This window comes from Metarhizium album (assembly GCF_000804445.1).
Source record: "Metarhizium album ARSEF 1941 chromosome Unknown scaffold_2, whole genome shotgun sequence".
In the NCBI taxonomy this organism is placed as follows: Eukaryota; Fungi; Ascomycota; class Sordariomycetes; order Hypocreales; family Clavicipitaceae; genus Metarhizium; species Metarhizium album.
The window spans coordinates 2,207,532-2,229,001 of NW_024467576.1; the positions used below are offsets into that span (position 1 = coordinate 2,207,532).

Consider the following 21,470-nt stretch of genomic DNA (forward strand, 5'->3'; position numbering starts at 1 on the left):
GGTGCAATGGTTGCTTTTCACAAGCGCCACTGCGCCCGGCGTCCTCGCTGCACCGACGCAATTTCATGAACCATGGTACACCGGGTTGCTGGAAACACTAGTCTATTGAGATCTGGGTCATCTGGTATTACATGTCTTGGACAACCGTCAAGGTCGGCCACGCAGACGGAACCGCAGGACAGGGCCTTGCTTGGCTCCGGTAACGTGGTCTCGTAACCTGAACTCAGCTGTTCCCTGGCTGCCGCCCTCTCCGGTCTTCCCCTTGGGCGCAGGCTCCTGAGCCGCGCAAAAGTCGAATTCGCAGAGAATCCGTGCCAAGGCCAGAGTCACCTGATGGTACGCGAAGCCTTTCCCGACGCAGCTTCTTGGACCCCGGGAGAAGGGGATAAACGCGCTTCTGGAAAGTTCAACCGACTCCTTCGTTGAGCCGCCCTCGTCAGCAATCCACCGCTCTGGCTTATACTCAAAGGGATCGCTGTGGTATGTCTCGTTGTGATGGAGGCTGTATATCCCAGTTCCGACTTCAACGCCGGCCGGCAGCTCAAGCGATCCGAGCCGGATGCCTCCCGTCCCTACTTCTCTCCACGGAGCAGCGCCAACAGGAGGAGACATGCGCAGGGCCTCGTCGACACAGCTGCGGAGGTAGAAGCACGAGCTGAGCCGTGGCCCGGTGGATATCTCCTCGGCAGCAGTGAAATAGGCTCTCACTTCGTCGGCGGCTCGTCGGTACGTCTTGGGATTCCTACTCAGGTAGAATAGGGTTGCGGACAGAGTTGTGGAAGACGTATCCGACCCGGCAACTACCAAAGCAGCGCACTCGGCCCGAATCTGCGACTTGTCCAAGGCCTTGCCTCCGTCTGTGTCCTCGGCCGTCTCCAGGAAGGAAAACACGTCACCACCCTGCGGACGTGGTGCCGTTGCTCGTTTCCGCAGCAGCGAGCCAAGAAACCCAACGAACTTGTGGCGGCCTTGGATCGCAGTGGGAAACAGATACCTGTCTAGCCTTGCCGTGGCGAGGGAGGGAGCCTGAAAGAGGGCGCCGAGTCGCACGTTGGAGTCCGCCAGTGCCTTGACGGCATATCGATACGTAGACTGCTGCAAGGCGTTGTGGTCGATGCCGAAAATGACCTCGGACATGACGTCAAAGGTGTAATAGTCGCCTTTTGTCATACGAGAGCCACTGTTAGTAGACGTTTGTCAAGGCAGGCCATGGTGGCACGTACATTGCCGGGACATATCGAGTGGCTCCTCTTCGACTTGGATACTCTCCCTCAGAATTCCGCATAGCCTGTCGAGATGCTTGCGGATAGTACTCTCGTATGACGTTATCGTGGCATCAGACAGCGCAAAGCTCAGGACCCGCCGTCGCCACGAGTGCTCCTCCTTGTTGCGAAGGGTGATGATGCTCGGAGCGCCGTGCGATAGGACGCTGTATGCCGGTGCTTTCGACACGTTTGCGCCATGCGAGTATATGTCTACCACACAGGCATGTGTTAGGTTTCGACTTGGTGTGACGGACGTGGTGCGCCCAGAGACGTGTACCGAGAGTCATCTGTCTACCTTTGGCTGCGGTGTTGGTGTCTACGACAATTCGTGAAGGCCCATACCGCACAATGGGCCCTGCTCTGGTTGTCAACATTTCCCGTCACCTGGCTCGAGATGTGCTTGCAAAGGCGTACCGTATTTCCGATGACAGCGGTACATATCCGTATGCACGGTTCCTCGCCAGGCATGGTACGCAGCGTAGAGATTTGAACAGCGTCCCAGCAGCGGCCCGGGATACGGCGCCAGGGGATGCCAAACAAACTGTTTGACATAGAAGGTTGCTGCCTGACTTGATACTCAGCTGATTGTTCTACCCGCTGCTTGAGCATGCAGTGGCCATTCTACGTACCGCGAGAAACGTCAGACACAACACCAGACCCCATGGGCTTGTCCCAGAAGGAGGAGCACTTGCAGTACTCATGATGCGTGGTGAAGGATTCGTCGAGTACTCCGTAGTTGACTGAGTAATGTACGCATTCGACGGAATGGACTTGTGGCACGGGCTGAACGGTGAATCCCTTATATACCTGACTTGGCTCCAGGGCGAGGGTGATGAGTATCTTCACCCTTGGGGTAGCCTTTGCAAGCGGTGCGCAACGCCTCGTCCTTGAAACGATGATGTTGCATTAAGACTGGGTGGGATTGACCCATAGAGCCGCTTCGAACGTTGAGTCCAAAAAAGAAAGTCAACAGCGCAAGAGTCCCAGCCGCGTTTGCTGATAGTGTCGTCAGTGTTGGCCAAGATTGGCTGCCGAAATATCGGGCAATACCTCTGGCCAGGCAACTCAGGGTGCGGGATTAATGCCCAGTCTGAGATGTCTCGAAGGTGACGAGACAGTTTGACCGAGCGGAGGAAACTTTCCCTTACACTCGCCCTACTGCGACTCATGCACCCTTTGGTGCTTACGGGGCGGCTTCATACATGGCTCGGTTAAAGGCAGACAAGGGTACGCTCTTGCAGCCTGCGACAGTCCCTTGTTGCCGTGGCTGAAATGTCTTGCCGGATTCTTTTGGATCAACGTTATGGCAGACCCGTTGAGACATACGGAGTACGGAGTACTATGGGTAGAAAACCTACCGCGCATTACGGAAGCCCCTTGTGGTCTGGAATACTGTGGCAAATGACAGACTAGACATTGTTTCTGCCATGCTCTGTGTCGTTTATTTTGCCCGTGGGGTCCCAAGGGATTCCTTCATCTTTGTCCACAACATCGGCATTCTGAGTCAACCATGCATCCAGACACACGGAGAGATTTGTGTCATGTTCTTCTGGTAGAGCTATTAGCGTGAGTTGCCTGTAAACAAAGAAATGCCTACCCGTTCTAACACGCGTCCGCCAATAAACACAGTCACCAATTTGCCTATCCAGTAAGATGGTATGTTGAAGCTTACCCCGGGCACGTGCTAATAAACGAAAGCCAATGTCCTTTTTGGCTTCATTTCAAGTAGATCCATTGACCAGACTCGGGAGAACAGGATAGAGACACAGGAGCACATCCTGCGAGAAGCAAATGCGCGGCGAGTGGTGGAGGTTGGGCCATCGAATATCCTGACAAACATGATGAGACGGACATGGAACGAGCAGTTCCTCATGAGTGACAGATGCCACGGCATCAATCGCCAGTTTCTCGGACCAGCGGATAGCCTAGACGACATATACTACAGGATGGATGCCTCGGAGCAAGGCAAAGCCGCTGATGTATCACAAGACTCCCTTGAAGTTGGAACCCCTCAGGTCACACCGTCGAGAGAAGCTGCTGCTCATGCCGGACCGAAACCCCCGGAAACAAGGTATTCTATGGAGCCGGCGCAGATGCTGCCCGATGTGTGTACCCCCCCTTCGGCGATTTTGCCAGTCATGGTAGCGTTGAAGCTCAAGAGAGGCCTGGCAAGCCTGCAAACGCATAAATCGATAACCGAGCTCACCGAGGGACGATCCGCACTGTCGAACGAGCTCGTGGGAGACTTGCAGGAAGAGTTTGGATACGGTGTGCCGCAACCAGAAAACATTCCATTAGACCAACTCTGCCTGCGCCTCGAGTCCACGCACGACGGGCGTCTGGGCAAGCCGGCGACGTCGCTCATATTCAAGTTCCTGTCCTCGAAGCTCCCCGGCAGCTATGGCCAGCCGTCCCTGCGTCGGTTCCTCGAAGAACGATGGGGTCTGGGCCCCATGAGACAGGATGCGGTTCTCCTGACTGCTGCGTCCAAGCAGCCCGTGTCCCGGCTCGTCGATGCCCGAGAGACTGAGGCGTTTTTTTCAGACGTCGCCAAAGAATACTACCGGCATCAAGATCTGGCTGTTCCCCAGACACGCGCACTCGATTCCCGCGGATTCGGTGACGGGCTTGTTGACGGCAACGCGACGCGGCCTGTTGGCGAAGGCACTGCTTCACTCATGAGGGATATTGCCAGCGTGCTGAACAACCATGTCGGCCGAGAGTCGGCGCAGACCGCGGCAAACAACAGCCGCGAGGAGGACAGTGAGCAAGCTGCCGCCGCCGAGTCTTTGTCCCTGTGGCTTTCCGAGCACGGCGACGACTACGCCGAGGGCATCAAGCCCATGTTTGACATTAAGAAACTACGCGTGTACGACTCGTACTGGAACTGGAGTGCTCAGGATGTAGAAAGGTTCTGCGTTCTCTGGAAGGAGGGCCGTACGCAGCACGAGGCCGAGCTGGCAGAGCTTGCTGGTACCATCACGAATCGGGCTTGCAGCCGATCACTGGCCCATATACGACATGTCCAACATCAGGTAGAGAAGGACGCTTCGCTTGAAAATGGCCTGAGTCTGCTATATAGGTCTTGTCTGTTGTCCATAGAAAAAGACCCCGTCTACCGGCCCGGTGCTCCAAGCATGGCACCCGTAACGGTAATGGACGAGACGGGGAATATAACTACGTCCGAGGTACCCCGGGGTGTCAACTGCAAAATATTGAATCACGAAGAGGTATCGCCGGGCGTCGACTTCCCTGTGCGCAGGTTCCGGGATGGCGTGGCCACCTTCTCCCCCGACCTCAGTCTGGCGTATGCAAAGGATCGAGAAGGCGCCAGAAACGACGGCTTCACCTTTTCCAGGCGAAACGTCTTGGTCACCGGTGCCGGGAAGGACTCTATCGGGGTAAACATCATCCGGGGCCTCCTCAGGGGCGGCGCGAGAGTCACCGTGACGACGAGCAGTTTCTCACCAGAGACAACACGGATGTACCGCGACCTTTATGTCAAGCACGGCGCAAAGGGGTCGGTGTTGCGAGTCGTGCCGTTCAACCAAGGAAGCTACAACGACATCCAGAACTTGGTGCGTTGGATTCAGGGGGACGAGGCGTGGGATCTCGATTTCGTCGTTCCCTTTGCAGCCGTCAGCGAACATGGAAGAAATCTGCAGAGCCTGGATTCCAGATCGGAACTCGCACACCGGGCCATGCTGACCAACTTGCTCCGCATGCTGGGACTCATTGCGAGAAGCAAGCAGCGGCAGGGCACGCTCAACAGGCCGGCGACGGTTGTGCTTCCTCTGTCCCCGAACCACGGCCTGTTCGGGGGCGATGGGCTGTACGGCGAATCCAAAAAGGCGCTGGAGCCGCTACTCGCCAAGTGGTACTCGGAGTCTTGGGCAGAATACATGTCCGTCCTCGGCGTCGTCATCGGCTGGACACGCGGGACAGGCTTGATGGAAGGCAACGACGCTGCAGCCCAGTTCGTGGAAGCCATGGGAGTCGAAACCTTTGGTGTCCGCGAGATGGCCGACAACATCCTCACGCTGATGGGCGGATGTATCAATGCAGAATGCCAGTTCGGACCGTTGGTCGCAGATCTGGGCGGCGGTTTCTGCCAAGTCAAGGGGCTTTCGGAAATGCTGAAAAGTATTCGAAACAGGCTACGAATCGAGTCGGACGTACGAAAGGCGATAGAGGCAGAAAAGGCCCAGGAAAAGGCCGTCGTCACCGGTCCCAGCTCAGCAACCGCAACTCCCGCGCCGCTCGGCACCTTGGGCGTGCTTTCAAACGTCCAATTCACGCGCCCCAGCTTGCCAGACTATGACAAAGACATCGCCCCTCTGGCGGCGTCGCTCCAAGGCATGGTCGACCTCAGCCGCGTCGCCGTCATAACCGGCTTCTCGGAGCTGGGACCGCACGGCAACAGCCGCACGCGCTGGGACATGGAGGCAGACGGGATGCTGTCGGTAGAAGGCTCCGTCGAGATGGCCTGGATGATGGGCCTGATCAAGCATCGTTCTGGGATCGGGCTCGACGGCACACACTTTGCCGGCTGGATGGACGCCGAGACTTGCGAGGCCGTCAACGACGTCGACATCTACGCGCGATACATGGCGACCATGCTTCGGCACACGGGTCTGCGGAAGATTGAGCCGTCAATGTGCGACAACCACTACGACCCGGAGCACAAGGAGACGGTGCAAGAGATTGTGCTTCAACACGATCTCCCGCCCTTTGAAGCGACGCCAGAGATTGCCGAGGAGATGCTCCGGAAGCACGGCGACACAGCGTCGGCGTCCAAAGACGCAGCCGGACGCTGGCATGTGCAACTGAGAGCCGGAGCGACCGTCATGGTGCCGCGGTCGTCCTGTTTCAACCGCACCGTGGCGGGCCAAATCCCAACCGGGTGGTCGGCGAGGAGATACGGCATCCAAGACGACATCATCGAGCAAGTCGACCCGGTGACTCTGTTCTCGCTGGTCTGCACCGTGGAGGCGCTGCTTTGCGCCGGAATCGTCGACCCCTACGAGTGGTACCGGAATATCCACGTCTCCCAGCTCGCAATTTGCACCGGCTCAAGCATGGGCGGCTTGTCGTCGCTGAGACAGATGCACCGTGACCGCTTCCTCGACGGGCCGGTCAAGCCCGACGTTCTCCAGGAAACCTTTATAAACACAACAGGGGCGTGGATCAACATGCTCCTCATGTCCTCGTCGGGGCCTATAAAAACGCCCGTCGGGGCATGTGCCACGTCCCTCGAGTCCCTGGACACCGGGCTCGACCTCATCGTCTCTGGCAAGGCCAAGGTCGTCCTGGTCGGCGGGGCGGAAGACTTTGTCGAGGACCTCTCTTTCGAGTTCGGATCCATGAACGCCACATGCAACACGGACGCCGAGACCGCGGCCGGAAGAGAGCCCCGCGAGATGTCGCGGCCCACGGCGTCGACTCGAAGCGGCTTCGTCGAAGCCCAAGGCTGCGGCGTCCAAGTCTTGACATCGGCAGAGTTGGCACTCCAGATGGGCCTGCCCGTCTTTGGTATCGTCGCCTACACAAACCTGTCGGCGGACAAGTCCGGCCGCTCCGTGCCGGCACCAGGAATAGGAGTCGTCGGCAACGCGCAGGAGTCGGTCCTGCCAGGCACGTCCAAGCCGAGGACGGACGCCGTCGCCTGGCCGCTGTGGAATCTGAAACATCGACGTATGATGCTGCTGCGACGGAGGGAGCAGATTGCCGAGTATGTTCAAGACGGCCTGGACCAGCTCCAGTCCGAGGTTGACCTGTTGAGGGCGTCAAGCTTGCACCTCGTGCAGCAAGACTTGGACCAGTACCGGGAGAGTCGTGCCGCTGCCATCATGGAAGAAGGTCGGCGCCAGGAAAAGGAAGCCGCTTTCGGTCTGGGCAACAACTTTTGGAGAAGCGACGCGTCAAAGCGCACGTCGCCGATCCGAGGGTCGCTGGCAACATGGGGCCTGGGAGTAGACGACATATCTGTCGCGTCTCTCCACGGGACGTCGACCGTCCAGAACGACACCAACGAGGCGTTTGTGATTCAGGAACAGATGCGCCACCTGGGCCGCCGGCAGGGCAATCTCTTGCCGTGCGTATGTCAGAAGTGGCTCACGGGACACCCAAAGGGGGCCGCGGGCGCCTGGATGATCAACGGCTGCCTTCAGATGATGAACTCCGGACGGATACCCGGCAACAGAAACGCCGACAACGTGGACGAGGATCTGCAAAAGCACCAGTACTTGTGGTTTCCCGGCGAGACGGTGGGAACCAGCGGCCAGGGGCACCTCAAAGCATGTTCCGTGACGTCTTTTGGATTCGGGCAGAAAGGGGCACAGGCACTCCTCGTCCACCCTCGCTACCTGTATGCGACTATTTCCAGAGCGGAATACGAGGAGTATCGACACAGGGTGGACGTGAGACTCCAGCGCTCATCCCGGTCTCTGGTCCAGGGGATGATGGGGGAAGACTTGGTGTCGTCGAGGATGAAGACGACGCCACCTTATGATGCGCGGGACGAGGTTTCTGCTTTGCTCGACCCCAACGCACGCTTTGGGTTGAAGGATTGCGTGGGTGGTTAGAAACTGCGAATAAATCGGCGAGTGTTTGCGTCTTGTGCGTCGAGGCGAGTCGTGCGATGGTGGCAAGTTGTTGGAATGGGAGCAGAATAGTTGCCACGCTGTGTAGGAAATAAACTAAAGAATTAGACGCGTTTGAACAGGGTCCCAAGGCCGATTCTTGAAGCTACAGATTTTAGCTTAACCTCGCATCACTGCACCACCAGGGGCAAAAAGCGACAGTACGATTAATCAAACCGGACGATTCTTGCTGAATTGGCATTGTCAGTTTCACGAGGTAAAAAGGCGCAGCATGCTACAGGGTAACTTGATATACCTCATGAGTCTAATCTACAGTAGGTACAACGCAGCCTCGGTCATCTGGTCGGGTCACACACAGGCGCCTTCTTGTGTATATAATATATAGCCCTCGCCGGCCGGGCCCTTCAGCTCGAGGAACCAAGGACCTTTGAGACCACATGATAACATGTGCGAATCTGAGTCTCTACTCCGAGCCCTCGTCCAAGTGACCAGCCCTTGTTCAACTACATGCAAATCCCACGCGAGGGCTCTGGATCATAAGTACAAGTCTTGTTGCTCACACAGTCGTCCTTCTCGCGCGCACATCGAAGATGGACAGCTTTGAACTTCCAACCCTCGGTCCACAGCGTGCGGCAAGTGTCCCGGCTCGTGTAGCCGTAGCCAAACCACTTCCCCGTGCAGCCTGGCTGCTCCCAATAGCTGATCTGCACTTGACCGTGCGGACAGTCACCTACTGCGGACACGTTAAAGGAGGCCACCTGACAGTCTGTGTCGAAACAGGCTCCATGGCTTCCGCTGGCCATGGTTACTCGGCCATGCTGCTTCCCGGTGCAGCCGGCATGATAGAAGGCTCTCAGCTCAAAGGCCGGAAGGACGCCGACGCAGTAGTAGTAGCCTTGCCAGAGGCCGACGCAGTCTGGGATGAAGAGTAGGTGAGTGAGTCCTGGGCTATGACGAGTCAACAGCATGCATGGGGTAGCAGGTTTGACGAACCGCCTGTGATTGCAGGATTCCACTTGTAGCTGTTTTCGGGATCAGCACGCGGTCGAGGACGAGACTAGAGAAGCGGGAGGCCTCACAAGTCGTGTAGTTCCACACCGTGCCTGTCCACGATGCCCTGGCAAGTGTCGCCTCGGCCGGCCTTGTAGAACTTGTTGCAGGAAGTCGGGATGCCGGCCTGCGTGGGCGACGGGTTCGTCGGCTCAGCGGGAGTTGACGAGGTCGTCGCCGTTGGCAGGACGCTCCTTGCTTCGACGCAGTACGACCTCCCCGCCAGGAAGTTTCCGCAGTCGGGCGTGAGGGAAGGGTTCTGGAGTACTCGCCTGGTTAGCAGCGTTTTCTTGCAAGAGGCAGCTTCAACATTGGAGAGCGGCCGTCGACCGCCGCCAGGTCGTCGCGACTTGCCCACGTCAGCCAGTCGACCATGTCGATGCCCGAATACTCGGGCATGTCTTCGCATTTCTTTGAACCGTCATTGTCGATCCACCATGTACAATTGGCCGCCGTGTTGGGGTCGTAGGGCATCCTGGGTCTTTGGCCAAGATGGCCGCGCTTGGTGGCCTCTGTCGCCTGAGCGACACTTGCTAGACCGAGCGACAGGAGGGAAGCAAAGCCGACTGATTGCTGGAGCATGTTGGACAGGATGTTTTGGCCGGCAGCTAGCTGTAACCGGGCTTGGCGAGTTGCGAGGGAGCGTACAAGGCCTGACTGAGATGTCTGTTGGATCAGACGTGTAGACGCATCATGTTGTCTCCTCGAGGGCTGCCACTTGTACGGCTTTTGTTTCCAACATTCTTGCCCTTTCCTCGGCCATCTCCCCATCACGGAGCGCGGCCAGGGCCTGACTGACCGACCACCCGCTTGCTCGTGGGATGGGCCTTGGCCGTGGCCATGAGACCACAGCACAGGCAAGGTGGTTCGAGTTCGGGCTTCGGCCGCTTGGCATGGACGATTTCATGGACGAGACCTTGATCTTCGTCGACTTGGCCGTGCTCGGCCCACTCTTGCTGCGGAGATGCTGTTGCTTCGACCGACGAGAAGGGGGATCTGGAACCTGGGATCTGTCTTGGCGATGCGCCCCCATCGACGGATACCCATGTATTGCAGGAAATCAAAAGCTAACCACTACATGATTCGTCATGTTTTCTGTTCCACCAACTTCCTGCTTCCTATCCGCACCACATCCACCTCCACGGCCGTTGACCCACGACGTGCCGTCTGCGCCTAGGCAAGCATCAAGGTTGCCATGGCGGCCACGGCAAACAGCCCGAGATTGCATCCCTCTCCTCGCGCTGCCCACGACTCGGACGACGCTCCCGTCTCTCGTGCCGCAGAAGGCGTCCCGGCCTTGGGCGCCGTCGACGGAGCCATCGACGTCGCCGTCGGCCTCGACTCTGACGCAACAGTGGTGACGTCCTTGATGAAGCATTTTGCGAACGAAATGGTCTCGTTCAGCTTGATGGCCGCGAATGGTATCAGACGCATCTCCTTGTACCAGCGGGAGGGGCAGCTGAAGGCGACTTGTTCGGCCATGAAGCTGCGCGCGAACCACCACGACGAGGCCGAGCTCCCAAAATCAGAGTAGGCCGACATCACCTCGGATGGGCCCGCGCTGGAGAATGCGCAGACCCGCGAGCTTTCCGGGAACGGGCAGCTCAGCCACTCCTCCGGGGACAGGGTGCATGTTTTGAACAGTTCAGCCGTGTACGAGGCCATGGCGTCGGACAGGGTGCCTGTCGGCTTCGGGCCAACGAGGTATTCCGTGTAGTTCTCCATGAGGCACTCGGGCGGTTCCGCAGAGACGGACGGCGAGGTCGTCGGGAAGATGACGGCGAGATCCAGCGCCGTTGCGACGGCAGCGCCGTAGACGAGGTGAGTCAGAGCGATAAGGGGCGCCATGTTGTCGGCGTCGTGTGTGGCCGGCGAGTTGACCAAGGAGGGATGGACGTCTTTGACCTGGACAAGAGTTGATGGTGGATGCCAAAGGTGTATATATATATATATACATATATGCATGCCATGTCCCTTGGCCACACGAGGCTGTCCGGGGGTCGCCCCTTGTTGGCCTGGGCACGAGCTACATTTGTCTTGTTGTCCTCACGTCGCGGGTGCTGCTTGAAGTGCTTGCGTACACGGACTCGGACTCGGACTCGGACTCGGACTTGGACCAGACGCATCGCATCTCCTTGTACCAGCGGGAGGGCTACTCGATATTGAGTTCCGTCAGCTGCCGACGTGAGCGAGACTAACATCAGTGCTTGCAATGCTACAACCATGGGCCGTTCTTGCTCATCAACAGTCTAAAACCTATCGTCGGAGTAGTTATGCTCCGCCAACGCGCGACGAATAGCCTCCAGACAAGTATCCTTGCGGTAGATCTGCAGATCGGGCCATCCGTGCCGGCGATATATGCTAGCTATGAGCTCATTCCTGCCTTCTTCATCCGGGTACTCTCCGTCCTTTACATCGCACACCCTCGTCGAGTTCCGCGGAAGAAATCTCAGCTTCCGGTACTGTTCCTTGAGAACCTCGAAGAAATCCCCAACAGCCCACGTGCCAGAGTCGCCACGGAACGCGTCGGCCTCCTTTTCAGGAGCATAGTCGTAGGCACAATCCCAAACACGCTCTCGGCATGAATTGCGCCTCAAGTCGTAGTCGCAATCGACCCAGTATATGACCCCAAGCTTGGTGTCGAGCAAGAAGGGGTACCGATCTTCACTGTCCCAGGTAAGACCGACAACGTGAGGAGGCACGGCCTCGCAGATGCCGGCGCCCTCGGAGCACGATCTGGCGCAAGCAGCGTCGGCGGAGCCAACAAGGAAAGCGTCTTCCTCCGCTCGACGGTGCCAGTCGGCAAATGTACAGTTGGGGAGCGCGTTGGGGCCACCGTCGTAGCCGGGAGAGTCGATGTAAGGGAGATGGCGAAGGAGTGAGATGACTTGGTCCGTCTTGCCAAGGCCCCGCATGCTTTCGGCCGTGATGCCTGGCCAGCCACCCTCGGGCGGTTCCTTGACGAGGTGGTCGTCGAGATACATTCTGGTTAGAAAGGTATAGTAGTCACGCACGGCCTCGACCGTGGCCTCTTGTGAGTACGTGATGTCACTAAGGCGTGTCATGACGTGGCAGCCGTCTTTGGTGAAGACTCGTGTGTGGATGAGGAAAACACAAAGTGCGGAGGTTGGGAAGACGCCGGGCGAGCCAAGGTCAAAGAGAAACAGCATGGCAAATCTCAGTTGATTTGTAAGGCGGGTCGTTTGTAATTACATATCGAAGCGGAGCTTGGACAAACAAAGACTTCTTCCGAGTGGCCGCATACATCCCAGTTTGCGGTCCTGGACTCCTGGCCGGGGACTTGGGCGTCGGAATCGAGGAGCAGAGCCCCCCTTTGCTGTGATGGAATCGTCGGAGGAGCGGAGGAGTAGAAGGCATAGCGGGCTGAAATGGGTTCACCAATGTGGTCCGCACGGAGTGACTGAGAAGAAAGGACTGCATCGATGGTGAATGAATACATGATCAACTCGACTAGACAGATGGCAAAGAGTCCACAGACGGTGAGTGTATCTGCAACCGTTGCCTCACGGCACCACTCGCGGCAGTGATGAGAAACGAGTCGCGCAACTTTCCATCTACAGATAGCCTCCGTTCTCCTCGTCGCAATTCCAGTGCCCAAGGTTGACGAGGATTGTTGCTGATTCAACATCCCTATTTTACGTAACTCGCTCCATGTTCCAAGGTTCTGTGCCCGATCCCTGCCAAGCCATTTTGCCATGTCGTCCGCAACAGCGAGACAAGCCTTTGCTAGGACCCCTTGAGCATGCAACAATACCCGCACATGTAGAAGCTAAAGAGTCGTGGAGACGAAGGAATGGAGGCGAAGAAATAGAGACGAAGGAACTGTACAAGTACCGCCTTTGGTAGGAACACGGCATCGTGATGGCTTGATAGAGACGTCGACTTTGTCTTGCTTCCTTTCTTCTTCTATCCTTGTTCGGCTACGAGCCGAGATGTGGCTTCCACGAAGAATGGCTGCAGCCATTGCTTTCTTGGTTGGCATCAATGCTGTGCAGGCAGCTCTCAATATTGATGGAACACAAGCCACGGGGCCTGTTGGCGACGTCGATCCTTCGCCTACTGGTGATGTCGATGCGTATGACCCAGACAACTACGATTGCCCGCTTCCATGCAACGACTATGCCAATCCTCACAGCTGGATTCCTTACCTCTCCGTGGAGCGTCTGGAGCGTTGCAAGAGCCCCATGCTGCTTCAGTTCTCTGTTGCGCAGCTGCTCGATGACCCCAAATCGACCGTCTTGATACGCAGTTGCTCGCTCGCCTCCGGACTGCCATCACGTCAAGCGGCCTCTGCGATGAATGCCGTAGTACCCAACCCTAAAAAAGGCGATAATCTCTTTCAGCCTAGCCTAGGCACCGCTGCCGCTTGTTTCTTCAACGGCACGCAAAGCAAGGGAAAGCTCAACATGGCTTCGACAACGGAGTTCGTGGAAGCTGGAGCTGGACGCCAGGCTGCTGACCTCTTGCGTCTCATGCAGAGTTACTTCCGAGAAAAGGACAACTGCGACGAGAGTATAATCTTCGGCCGTCACCACAAGACCGTTGCCGGTATCTACATTGGTGCCAGCCTCGGCAAGAAAACAGCCGAGTCCTCTCTCCATGTTTTGGCCGACCACCTGCGCAGCAGCTCAAACGTGTCAAGTCATACCACTGCCGAGCTTTGCAGTGGCAAGATGCAACCAGAAAATAGCTTCGGTATATCTGTTGATGTAACCGGCAATCTGGCTGCGGTTCAAAGGGCCGTGTTGGCGTGGAGCAAAGGCACATGTGCTTCCTCCAACAAGGCTTTACGGCCAACAGGAATGGCGGCTCCCGTTGGCGTATGGCAGATTGCTGCAACAAGTTGGACTGGAAATGTTTCATCACCAACCACGAACCTCGGGCCTCTGCGTAGCAAACAAGGCAAAACTCTTGGTCGACGAGCCACTTGTCGACACGTCAGAGTGGTCTCGGGTGATGGCTGTGCAGCTCTTGTCTCAAGATGCGGCATATCCACTGCCGAATTTTCCAAATACAACCCCAGACCGAACCTGTGCTCCAGCCTCATGCCCGGCGACCATGTCTGCTGCTCACCGGGCGAAGCCTACACGGAGCCGAAACCCGAGCCGCCCAAGGCAAACAGTGATGGCACTTGCGCAGTCCATCTGATCCACGACAGCGACACGTGTGATAAGATTGCCAGAAAACACGGAGTTACCGTAGCCGACTTGGAGAAGTGGAACAAGGGCAAGATCTGGGCCTGGACCGAGTGCAAAGACATGCTCGTGGGCTACAACATGTGTATAAGTGACGGCTCAGCACCAATGCCACCACCGCAGCGAGGCACCCAGTGCGGACCGTTGGTCCCTGGCACCAAGCCCCCGAGAGACAAGTCAACGTCCATTGCTGACCTGAATCCGTGTCCTCTCAAGGCCTGCTGCAGCAACTGGGGGTTCTGTGGTGTGTTCCCAGCCCATTGCCAGGTACACAAGCCCAATGGTGGCGGTCCGGGAAGCAAAAAGAGAGGCTACCAAAATACCTGCGTGTCCAACTGCGGCACAGAAATCAAGCGCAACTCCGGCCCCCCTGCGGCCTTTCAAAGGATCGGCTATTACGAAGCGTTTGGCATGAAGCGAGACTGCCTCCGGCTGAGAGCAAAGGACGCCAACACAGATGGGACCTATACACATATACACTGGGGATTCGCCGACATTGATCCTGTGACGTGGAAGCCAGTCATTAATGAGGGCAAAGACCAGTGGGAGGATTTCAAAAAGCTGCCAAATATAAAGCGCATCCTATCCCTTGGTGGCTGGGCGTACTCGACGGAGCCGGCAACGTACAACATCATCCGAAGGGCCATCATCGACAACAGGGCAACGTTTGCCAATAACTTGGCCCAATTCGTTCAGGATGAGGGCATTGACGGTATTGACATTGACTGGGAATACCCTGGTGTGAGTGGGCATCCCCTCCCTCCCCGTCATCCAAGTCGCGGCTCGGCTTCTGCGTGGTTGGAACCCAACCGCTTGCCAGGGTGTCACAATGTTTTCCATGACCTGTTCTGGTCCTAATTGACTCCAGGCACCCGACATCCTCGTTGGGGGCCAGCCCATCGGTCAGCCGTCGGACGGAGTGAACTACCTCAAGTTCCTCACCGTGTTGAAATCCAGAATGGGAACCGCAAAGTCGGTGTCAATTGCCGCCCCGGCATCCTACTGGTACCTGAAGGCATTCCCCATCGATCGGATTGCTTCCGTCGTCGACTACATCGTGTACATGACGTATGACTTGCACGGCCAGTGGGACGCCGGGAACCCCAACGCCTTTGACGAGTGCCCATCCGGAAGATGCATTCGCAGTCACGGTGAGAACACTGCCGGCGCAAGAAGCCAATATGGACCAATGTTTTCCTAACACGCAGTGCAGTCAACCTGACCGAAACGGCCAACGCACTGGTCATGAGTAAGTCTTGTCTCCTGCCGCCCCTACACACTCCAGCAAGCCAAGCCGTTGTTGAATTCTTGTCCAGTCACCAAAGCCGGGGTTCCCAATAACAAAATCTTTGTTGGCGAGGCGAGCTACGGCAGGTCGTTCCGCATGGCCAAGGACGGTTGCTGGGGGCCCATGTGTGACTTTACGGGTTCCCGAGCAGAGTCGAACGCGAGCCCCGGTCGATGCACCAAGACGGCGGGATATCTAGCCTATGCCGAGATCAACGAGATTATAAAGGCCGGGGGCGATGTCCAGACGTTCCACGACGGAGGCTCCAACACGGACGTCTTGCTATACAACGGAGACTACGTCAGCTACACGACACCGACAACGAGGGAGACGCGGCGGACCGACTGGGAGAAGTTGAACTTCGCCGGCACCATCGACTGGGCCGTTGACTTGCAGCGGTTCTCTGCGGACGACATGTCCAGCATCGATCGGCCCCAATCCGGCCAGGGCTGCGTCAGTGGCCGCGATTTGTCGCTCGAAACTGCCGAAATGTGCGAGTTTGCGTGCGAATACGGCTTCTGTCCCGCGTCGCTGTGTAGTTGCGTTGAGAGGGGAAAGCTGAGGGACCTCCCGCCCGAGAAGAAGGACGTCAAGGGGTCGGCATGGGACTCGTTCGACCTAGACATGAACCGCCTTTGCGCGTTTTCATGCAAATATGACAAGTGCCCTGAAGATGTGTGTTCCAACGGCGTCCAACAGCAGGACGAAGACGAAGACGACGACGACGACGACGACGCGTATGAAATCACCCCCGGATCTACCAGTCAGTACGAGACGAGATACGAGCATCACAAGGAGTGCCACGTCTTTGAGGAAGGGAGCCTTAGGCAAAGCTCAGTCAACCAGTGCATAGGACCTTGCAGCGAGGAAATTAGAAAGGCCAAGGAAGAGGGCAGGGTCACCAACTACGGGTGCATGGGATTCTTCCCGCTCAACGAGCCCATTCCGTGGTTCAAAGTGAACGGCTTCTCCAGCCGCATGGCGCCAGGCAGATGTGTCTGCGACGACATGCTCGTCAACACAATCGCCGAGTCTGTGATTGAGGCAATGCCCATGATCGCTGCAGTAAGTTTGGTATCCCTCCGGGCTGGCGGACCATGGACCATGTGACGACGAGACAGGGGTGAATGGTTCCGATTCTCTCGGCTAACACGGTCTGTAGGCCGCGTGCTTCATGCTCATGTCGGCTGTCAAGCTGGTGCTCGATGTTGGAGCAAGTTTCATTCCCGGGGTAGGCAAGGCCATTGATGCCGGCTTGAGTGAGTACCCTCCCCCCCGTCACGCAAGACTTTGCTTGCCCTTTGGGCGAGGCCATCTAGGGGCCCACGGTGACGTTGACGTATTCTGTACACAGACATGGCCACAACTGCTGCACAAATGGCGGCCTACATCTACCCAGAGGAGGAAGATCCCGCGGGGGCCTTCAAATGGTGGCTCAGCCCTTGCGGTGGCGAGAGCGACCTCGTGCCGGATGACATCAAGCAGGCCTTTGACATTCTCAGCACCGTTTCCGACGGCGTGACGGGGTTCAGACCACCCAAGAAGATCAAAAAGGGGAGCGGAAAGAAAAACGACGACGGGAATCCCACCAACCAAGACAAACCCCGAGCACTCAAGAGACCCGCCGTCAACAGCGGCGGCAACACTGGCGGCGGCGGCAGCGGGAACAGCAATAACAAGAAGCAGAAGACAACTTGTAAGATCCGAAAGGGCTATTCCACGAGACGCATAGGCGGCTACGGCAATACCGTCCAGTTCCGATCCTGCGTGCAAGACAAGACCGTCACAGACAACCTCGTCATCGAGTCGGTACACTACGATACCAACGCAAAGGCTCTCGGCGTGACCAAGGAATGCCCCAAGGAATTCACCCAGGCATGTTACCACTACAGCTCTGCCATCAGAGTAAGCCCTCAGTGGGCAACCATTACGTGCCCCCCTGAGGCTGGGAAACCCAGATGGCGGAAAAATGCCAAGGCAACGAATGCGTGGGCAGCCCAACATGACGGCAAGGGGTGGAAAGACGAAGCACACCGAGCGGAAACAAAGTGTGACAAGGACGAGTATCCCCCCGCGTACTTTCTGAACGAGCAAGACGATGCTTGGAAATGGGCCGGGAAACCGGCCGGCAACGGGCAACTCGTCCGCTGGGTTCCATGGAAGGAGAACCAGGACGCCGGTCAGCTCTGGAAAGGCGCCTGCTTCGAGGGGCCCGTAAGGTCCATATCGGACACCGACTTGGTTCGACGAGTCAGGAACGCACCGGCTCAGAAGCAGAGCGCTGTCACGAACGGTCAAGAGACGGTGACGTACGCCGAGGTCACGGTGGCGCATAGACCGGAATGGGGGATGAAATTCGCCCATGCGGCAAATCCTCTCCCCAACGACGGCTTGGATGAAAATCCTTGCTGGCCGTCCAAGATTGCTCCCCGGGACCCTGGCTTCGCCCTGCTGACCTTTGACCCCTACTACACGTCGATTTACGGCAAAGATCAGGCCAAGAGTAAGCACCCGTATGCGTACGATCAGCCGTATAACCCCCCAACGAATGGGGCTTGACAAGGGACTCGTGACAAGTACTGAGGGCAAATACACTGAATACACATCTGCTTGGCAAGAATCTGTTTGTGTGGCTGCTAACAAAGGTTGATGTATGTGATGTATTGTTATGGTCTGGCCTAGAGCCCATCCCAGCGAGCGGGACACGGCCTACCTCTTCGTTGACTGCCTGCATAGTGTCAACTTGAGCGAGCAGATGGAGAACTGTTTCATTGCGTAGCCGTTTTGCAAACCTTTTTTTCTTTCAAGCGTGGCGGACGTTTCCTCCTTCAAGTCGTCTCCACACAGCTCGCCCGGAAAGTTGCATTATTCACGTCCCCTGTCGGCACAAGAATCAATCCCAGTCGATCCAAGTTGCCTTGCGTCCATCAGCGTCTATTTAAGCACCTTGTCATGGTCGTTGCCCAACCGAAAGCGGCCGGTTCACGACGCGAAATTCACCGGCATGCGGATGTAGTCGTTGGGGCCGGCATATTCGGAGCTGCCATCGATGTTACTCTCGCTCGACAGAATCGCTCGGTATTCTCGCTTGAGCGCTCACTCGAGGAGCCAGATTGGATTGTTGGAGAATTGCTTCAACCAGGTGGCGTTTGGGCTTTGGAGACTCAGGGCTTCGAACCTGTCTTGATGACATCGACGGCATCCCCGTCAGGGGCTATGAAGTCTACTATGGCCAAGCCGTCGCCATTTCCTGCCCCATAACCTGCTCTAGGTCAGACGGCTGATAATTGTTGCATCGTCGAAGGGACAATGCAGTACTGCAATAGGGGCAGTAATGGTAGTAACGGGGGCAGTGTTAGTCTCTTATTTAGTCATTTATATGTTCATCACCTGAATTGCTGACGGCTTAGTCTTGGTAACAATTCCTTCAATGAGCTGGCGAGCATTGAACAAGCGAGTTCTTCAAGGAACCTCGGTTGCCGCCAAAACGACCTTGTGATCAAGCACGTCGCCTGGCTCAACCAGGTTCCGTGCAGCCTACCTCAGACACAGTTCCAAGCCTGATCGTTTGGAACTTATTGAGAACCCTTTGAAAGGGAGGACATAGGGGGAAGTCGCACCTGAATGTTGTGTTATCGACGCAACAATCGGACAAGCCGTTTGTTAAACATCACGTACAGCCGGTGAAATGGTTCTTGTGTCAAAGTCAACTCTGTCTACGGTCGCCCAAGACAGGTCGGCAGTACATGTTGCAGCTATTACATCATCGGGTGTGCCATGTAAAGTAGCCTTTGCCTGGCCCCCTGGTTGCTTCTTGACCCTGCTGCGCAAAGAATGTTGATGAAAATTTGAAATAGATAGCTAATGCACCTTATACTCATGTAATTTATCTGACGGCTTTGAACAATCCAATACACATCGCAAAAACGACAGGTGTCTTCTGCTTTACAAGGTCTAGGAATGGCCCTTTCTCGTTCACGTCCCTCGTCGTCCTCATCCGAAACCAAGCCAGGTCGCGCACGGGAGAGTCCGCAGTAAAACTATACAGGCCGAACTCCCGTATCTCCCCTCTGCCGCAATCTATGACCTAGACTTGGTTCCTAGGCCAAGTTGGGTCGAACCCCCCGAGAAGGACTGCAGACGGGCTTCTTCGAGGGAAGGGACACAGGGGCCGTGAGTTTCAACGGAAAGCTCCCGGTCCAGCCCACTGGTTCACCATAGTCATTCATAAACAAGATGGCCCACTGCTCCAGCGACTTGCCTTGGTACGAGTCGCTGCCGACCCCCCAGTACGTCATGTCGCTTCCCGCAAGCTGCGGCTGGCCGGGACTGGGCTTGAACGCGTCGTAGGCGGCGTTGTATTGGGGGTTCGGAGTAAACGACTGATCAGGATACTTCTCCAAGAAGGGGGCAGCGTCGTGGAACACTCTCCAATTGCCGACCATGTCCGGCCCGAAGGTTAGGTTCAACGGGCAGTACATGTAGGCCCTGACTTGGTCCCATCGTATGCCTCCCATGGCCGAGAACTCCCCTTCGTTTTCTCCGGGGTGAGGGAGGTTCAGGTCGGAGCTGTCCATGTCTATCATGTTGGGAGTGGGTTGGATTTCATATATCCAACCCGGTTGCGTGGGCCCAAGTAGATTCAGCATGATGGTAGCATAGGACATGGCTATGCCGAATGATTTTGACGTCGAAACGTATGCAGACCGAACTTTCTTCAAGCCATAGTGGTGCACTCCTTAGACTGTACGTCGCGTTTGTTACAGGGCCGAATCCAGGCTTAAAACCGCCAAGTGCTCTGATCTCTTCGGGGGATCTCGAGTCACCACGATAGACGACCCTGGGAAGCTGAGTGTCCGGCTTTGTTCCATCACCCTGGCGGGCTAGCAGATGTGGTAGCGTTGGAAGATGGCCTCCAACGGCGCCAGCATCCGGAGGAGGCGCGTACGGCAACCCGTCGCCTTTGTTTGCGGTTGGGATAGGAGAAGGCCGAGTTGGCGTAGCCTGAGCGATATCCGCCCATTGGAGCCACCCTATCGCGGCCACGATGAGGGTCCGGGAGTGAATCATAACCATGGTGCTGTCACAGCTTTAATGGTCGAATGTGATTGTCAAGTGGTAGAGACGTGGGAAATCGGAGCCGTCAATATACGGCTTCGTGGTCGGTCTATTTATGTGGTTGGGCGCAAGCCACGCGCGAGTCACTAAAACCCATGCCTGGTCGTGGTAGCAGATCATGTTCAGAGTCCCTGCGTCGGCCGGAATAATGCATGAGTCTATGAGGACCGTCCAAGTGGCAATAGGAGGCGAGATGGACTCGAGAACCCGAGACTTGACTCGACGACGACATGTTGCCGCTCCACCCGCTGCTAGTTCCTACCTCCCTGTCGATATATATGTGCCCATGTAGCTGAGAGATCAATCCATTTCTAATAGAAATCGAGAAGCTCTGGCTAGCTCAGATGACCCTGCCTACAGCCCTCCCCCCAAGCTCCCCGATCAAGTCACGTATGGAGGAGCCATCAGCCCGTCATGCACCGTCTTGGGAGGCTAATGATGATGATGACAGTCACGGCACACTGAAGAGGATGAATGGATGATAATGACAATGGCAACACTCTTTAGTTCCGAGGACCAGCTGCTACACTTCTCATCTCTGCTGCAAACCCGTGGCGTTGGCATTGTTCGGAGCCAGGCTCTGTTTCTAAAGACAAGACCTGCTTCCCAAGCAGATGACAGCCCTGGAGGCTCAATTAATATGACTCGTGAGTAGCAATATGCATATATTAAGGGACGAGTACGGTCGCACATTAGCTTGCATCCGCAAACGCTGCCACTACGATTTTCTGATTTTCTGATTTTTAGATTTTTTAAAAGTATAGAGTTACATAGAAAAAATTCCTCCTACCTTAATATACAAATTAAACTTTATACTATAATTATTCTAGATTTATATTAAAACTAGTTCTATATTATTTCTAAATTATTTCTAAATTATTTCTAAATTATTTTAAAATTAATTCTAAATTAATTCTAAATTATTTTCTAC

General features: G+C 56.2%; 7 protein-coding genes across 7 annotated transcripts; 2 read left to right on the top strand and 5 right to left on the bottom strand.

Annotated features, from left to right (window-relative positions):
• Positions 1-147: 147 nt before the first annotated feature.
• Positions 148-1,966, bottom strand: MAM_01763 (Cytochrome P450; the record flags this gene model as incomplete). The annotated part of the gene is made up of 5 exons (XM_040820562.1): positions 148-1,160; positions 1,224-1,475; positions 1,543-1,620; positions 1,680-1,830; positions 1,895-1,966. 5 exons carry the CDS (start codon positions 1,964-1,966, stop codon positions 148-150), a joined length of 1,566 nt encoding a protein of 521 aa, XP_040682050.1.
• A 1,137-nt stretch (positions 1,967-3,103) lies between these two features.
• MAM_01764 (fatty acid synthase subunit alpha reductase) lies at positions 3,104-7,849 on the top strand (the record flags this gene model as incomplete). Its single annotated transcript, XM_040820563.1, has 1 exon — positions 3,104-7,849. One exon carries the CDS (start codon positions 3,104-3,106, stop codon positions 7,847-7,849), a length of 4,746 nt encoding a protein of 1,581 aa, XP_040682051.1.
• A 521-nt stretch (positions 7,850-8,370) lies between these two features.
• On the bottom strand, positions 8,371-9,499 carry MAM_01765 (LysM domain-containing protein; the record flags this gene model as incomplete). Its single annotated transcript, XM_040820564.1, has 4 exons — positions 8,371-8,783; positions 8,861-8,889; positions 8,947-9,189; positions 9,276-9,499. The coding sequence occupies 4 exons, from the start codon at positions 9,497-9,499 to the stop codon at positions 8,371-8,373; spliced, it is 909 nt and encodes a 302-aa protein (XP_040682052.1).
• Positions 9,500-10,090: 591 nt separating this feature from the next.
• MAM_01766 (uncharacterized protein) lies at positions 10,091-10,765 on the bottom strand (the record flags this gene model as incomplete). The annotated part of the gene is made up of 1 exon (XM_040820565.1): positions 10,091-10,765. One exon carries the CDS (start codon positions 10,763-10,765, stop codon positions 10,091-10,093), a length of 675 nt encoding a protein of 224 aa, XP_040682053.1.
• Positions 10,766-11,166: 401 nt separating this feature from the next.
• MAM_01767 (uncharacterized protein) lies at positions 11,167-12,087 on the bottom strand (the record flags this gene model as incomplete). The annotated part of the gene is made up of 1 exon (XM_040820566.1): positions 11,167-12,087. One exon carries the CDS (start codon positions 12,085-12,087, stop codon positions 11,167-11,169), a length of 921 nt encoding a protein of 306 aa, XP_040682054.1.
• An 801-nt stretch (positions 12,088-12,888) lies between these two features.
• On the top strand, positions 12,889-17,980 carry MAM_01768 (glycoside hydrolase family 18 protein; the record flags this gene model as incomplete). The annotated part of the gene is made up of 6 exons (XM_040820567.1): positions 12,889-14,874; positions 15,002-15,284; positions 15,347-15,382; positions 15,450-16,486; positions 16,584-16,680; positions 16,776-17,980. 6 exons carry the CDS (start codon positions 12,889-12,891, stop codon positions 17,978-17,980), a joined length of 4,644 nt encoding a protein of 1,547 aa, XP_040682055.1.
• Positions 17,981-19,521: 1,541 nt separating this feature from the next.
• Positions 19,522-20,088, bottom strand: MAM_01769 (Heat-labile enterotoxin, A chain; the record flags this gene model as incomplete). Its single annotated transcript, XM_040820568.1, has 1 exon — positions 19,522-20,088. One exon carries the CDS (start codon positions 20,086-20,088, stop codon positions 19,522-19,524), a length of 567 nt encoding a protein of 188 aa, XP_040682056.1.
• Positions 20,089-21,470: the final 1,382 nt, after the last annotated feature.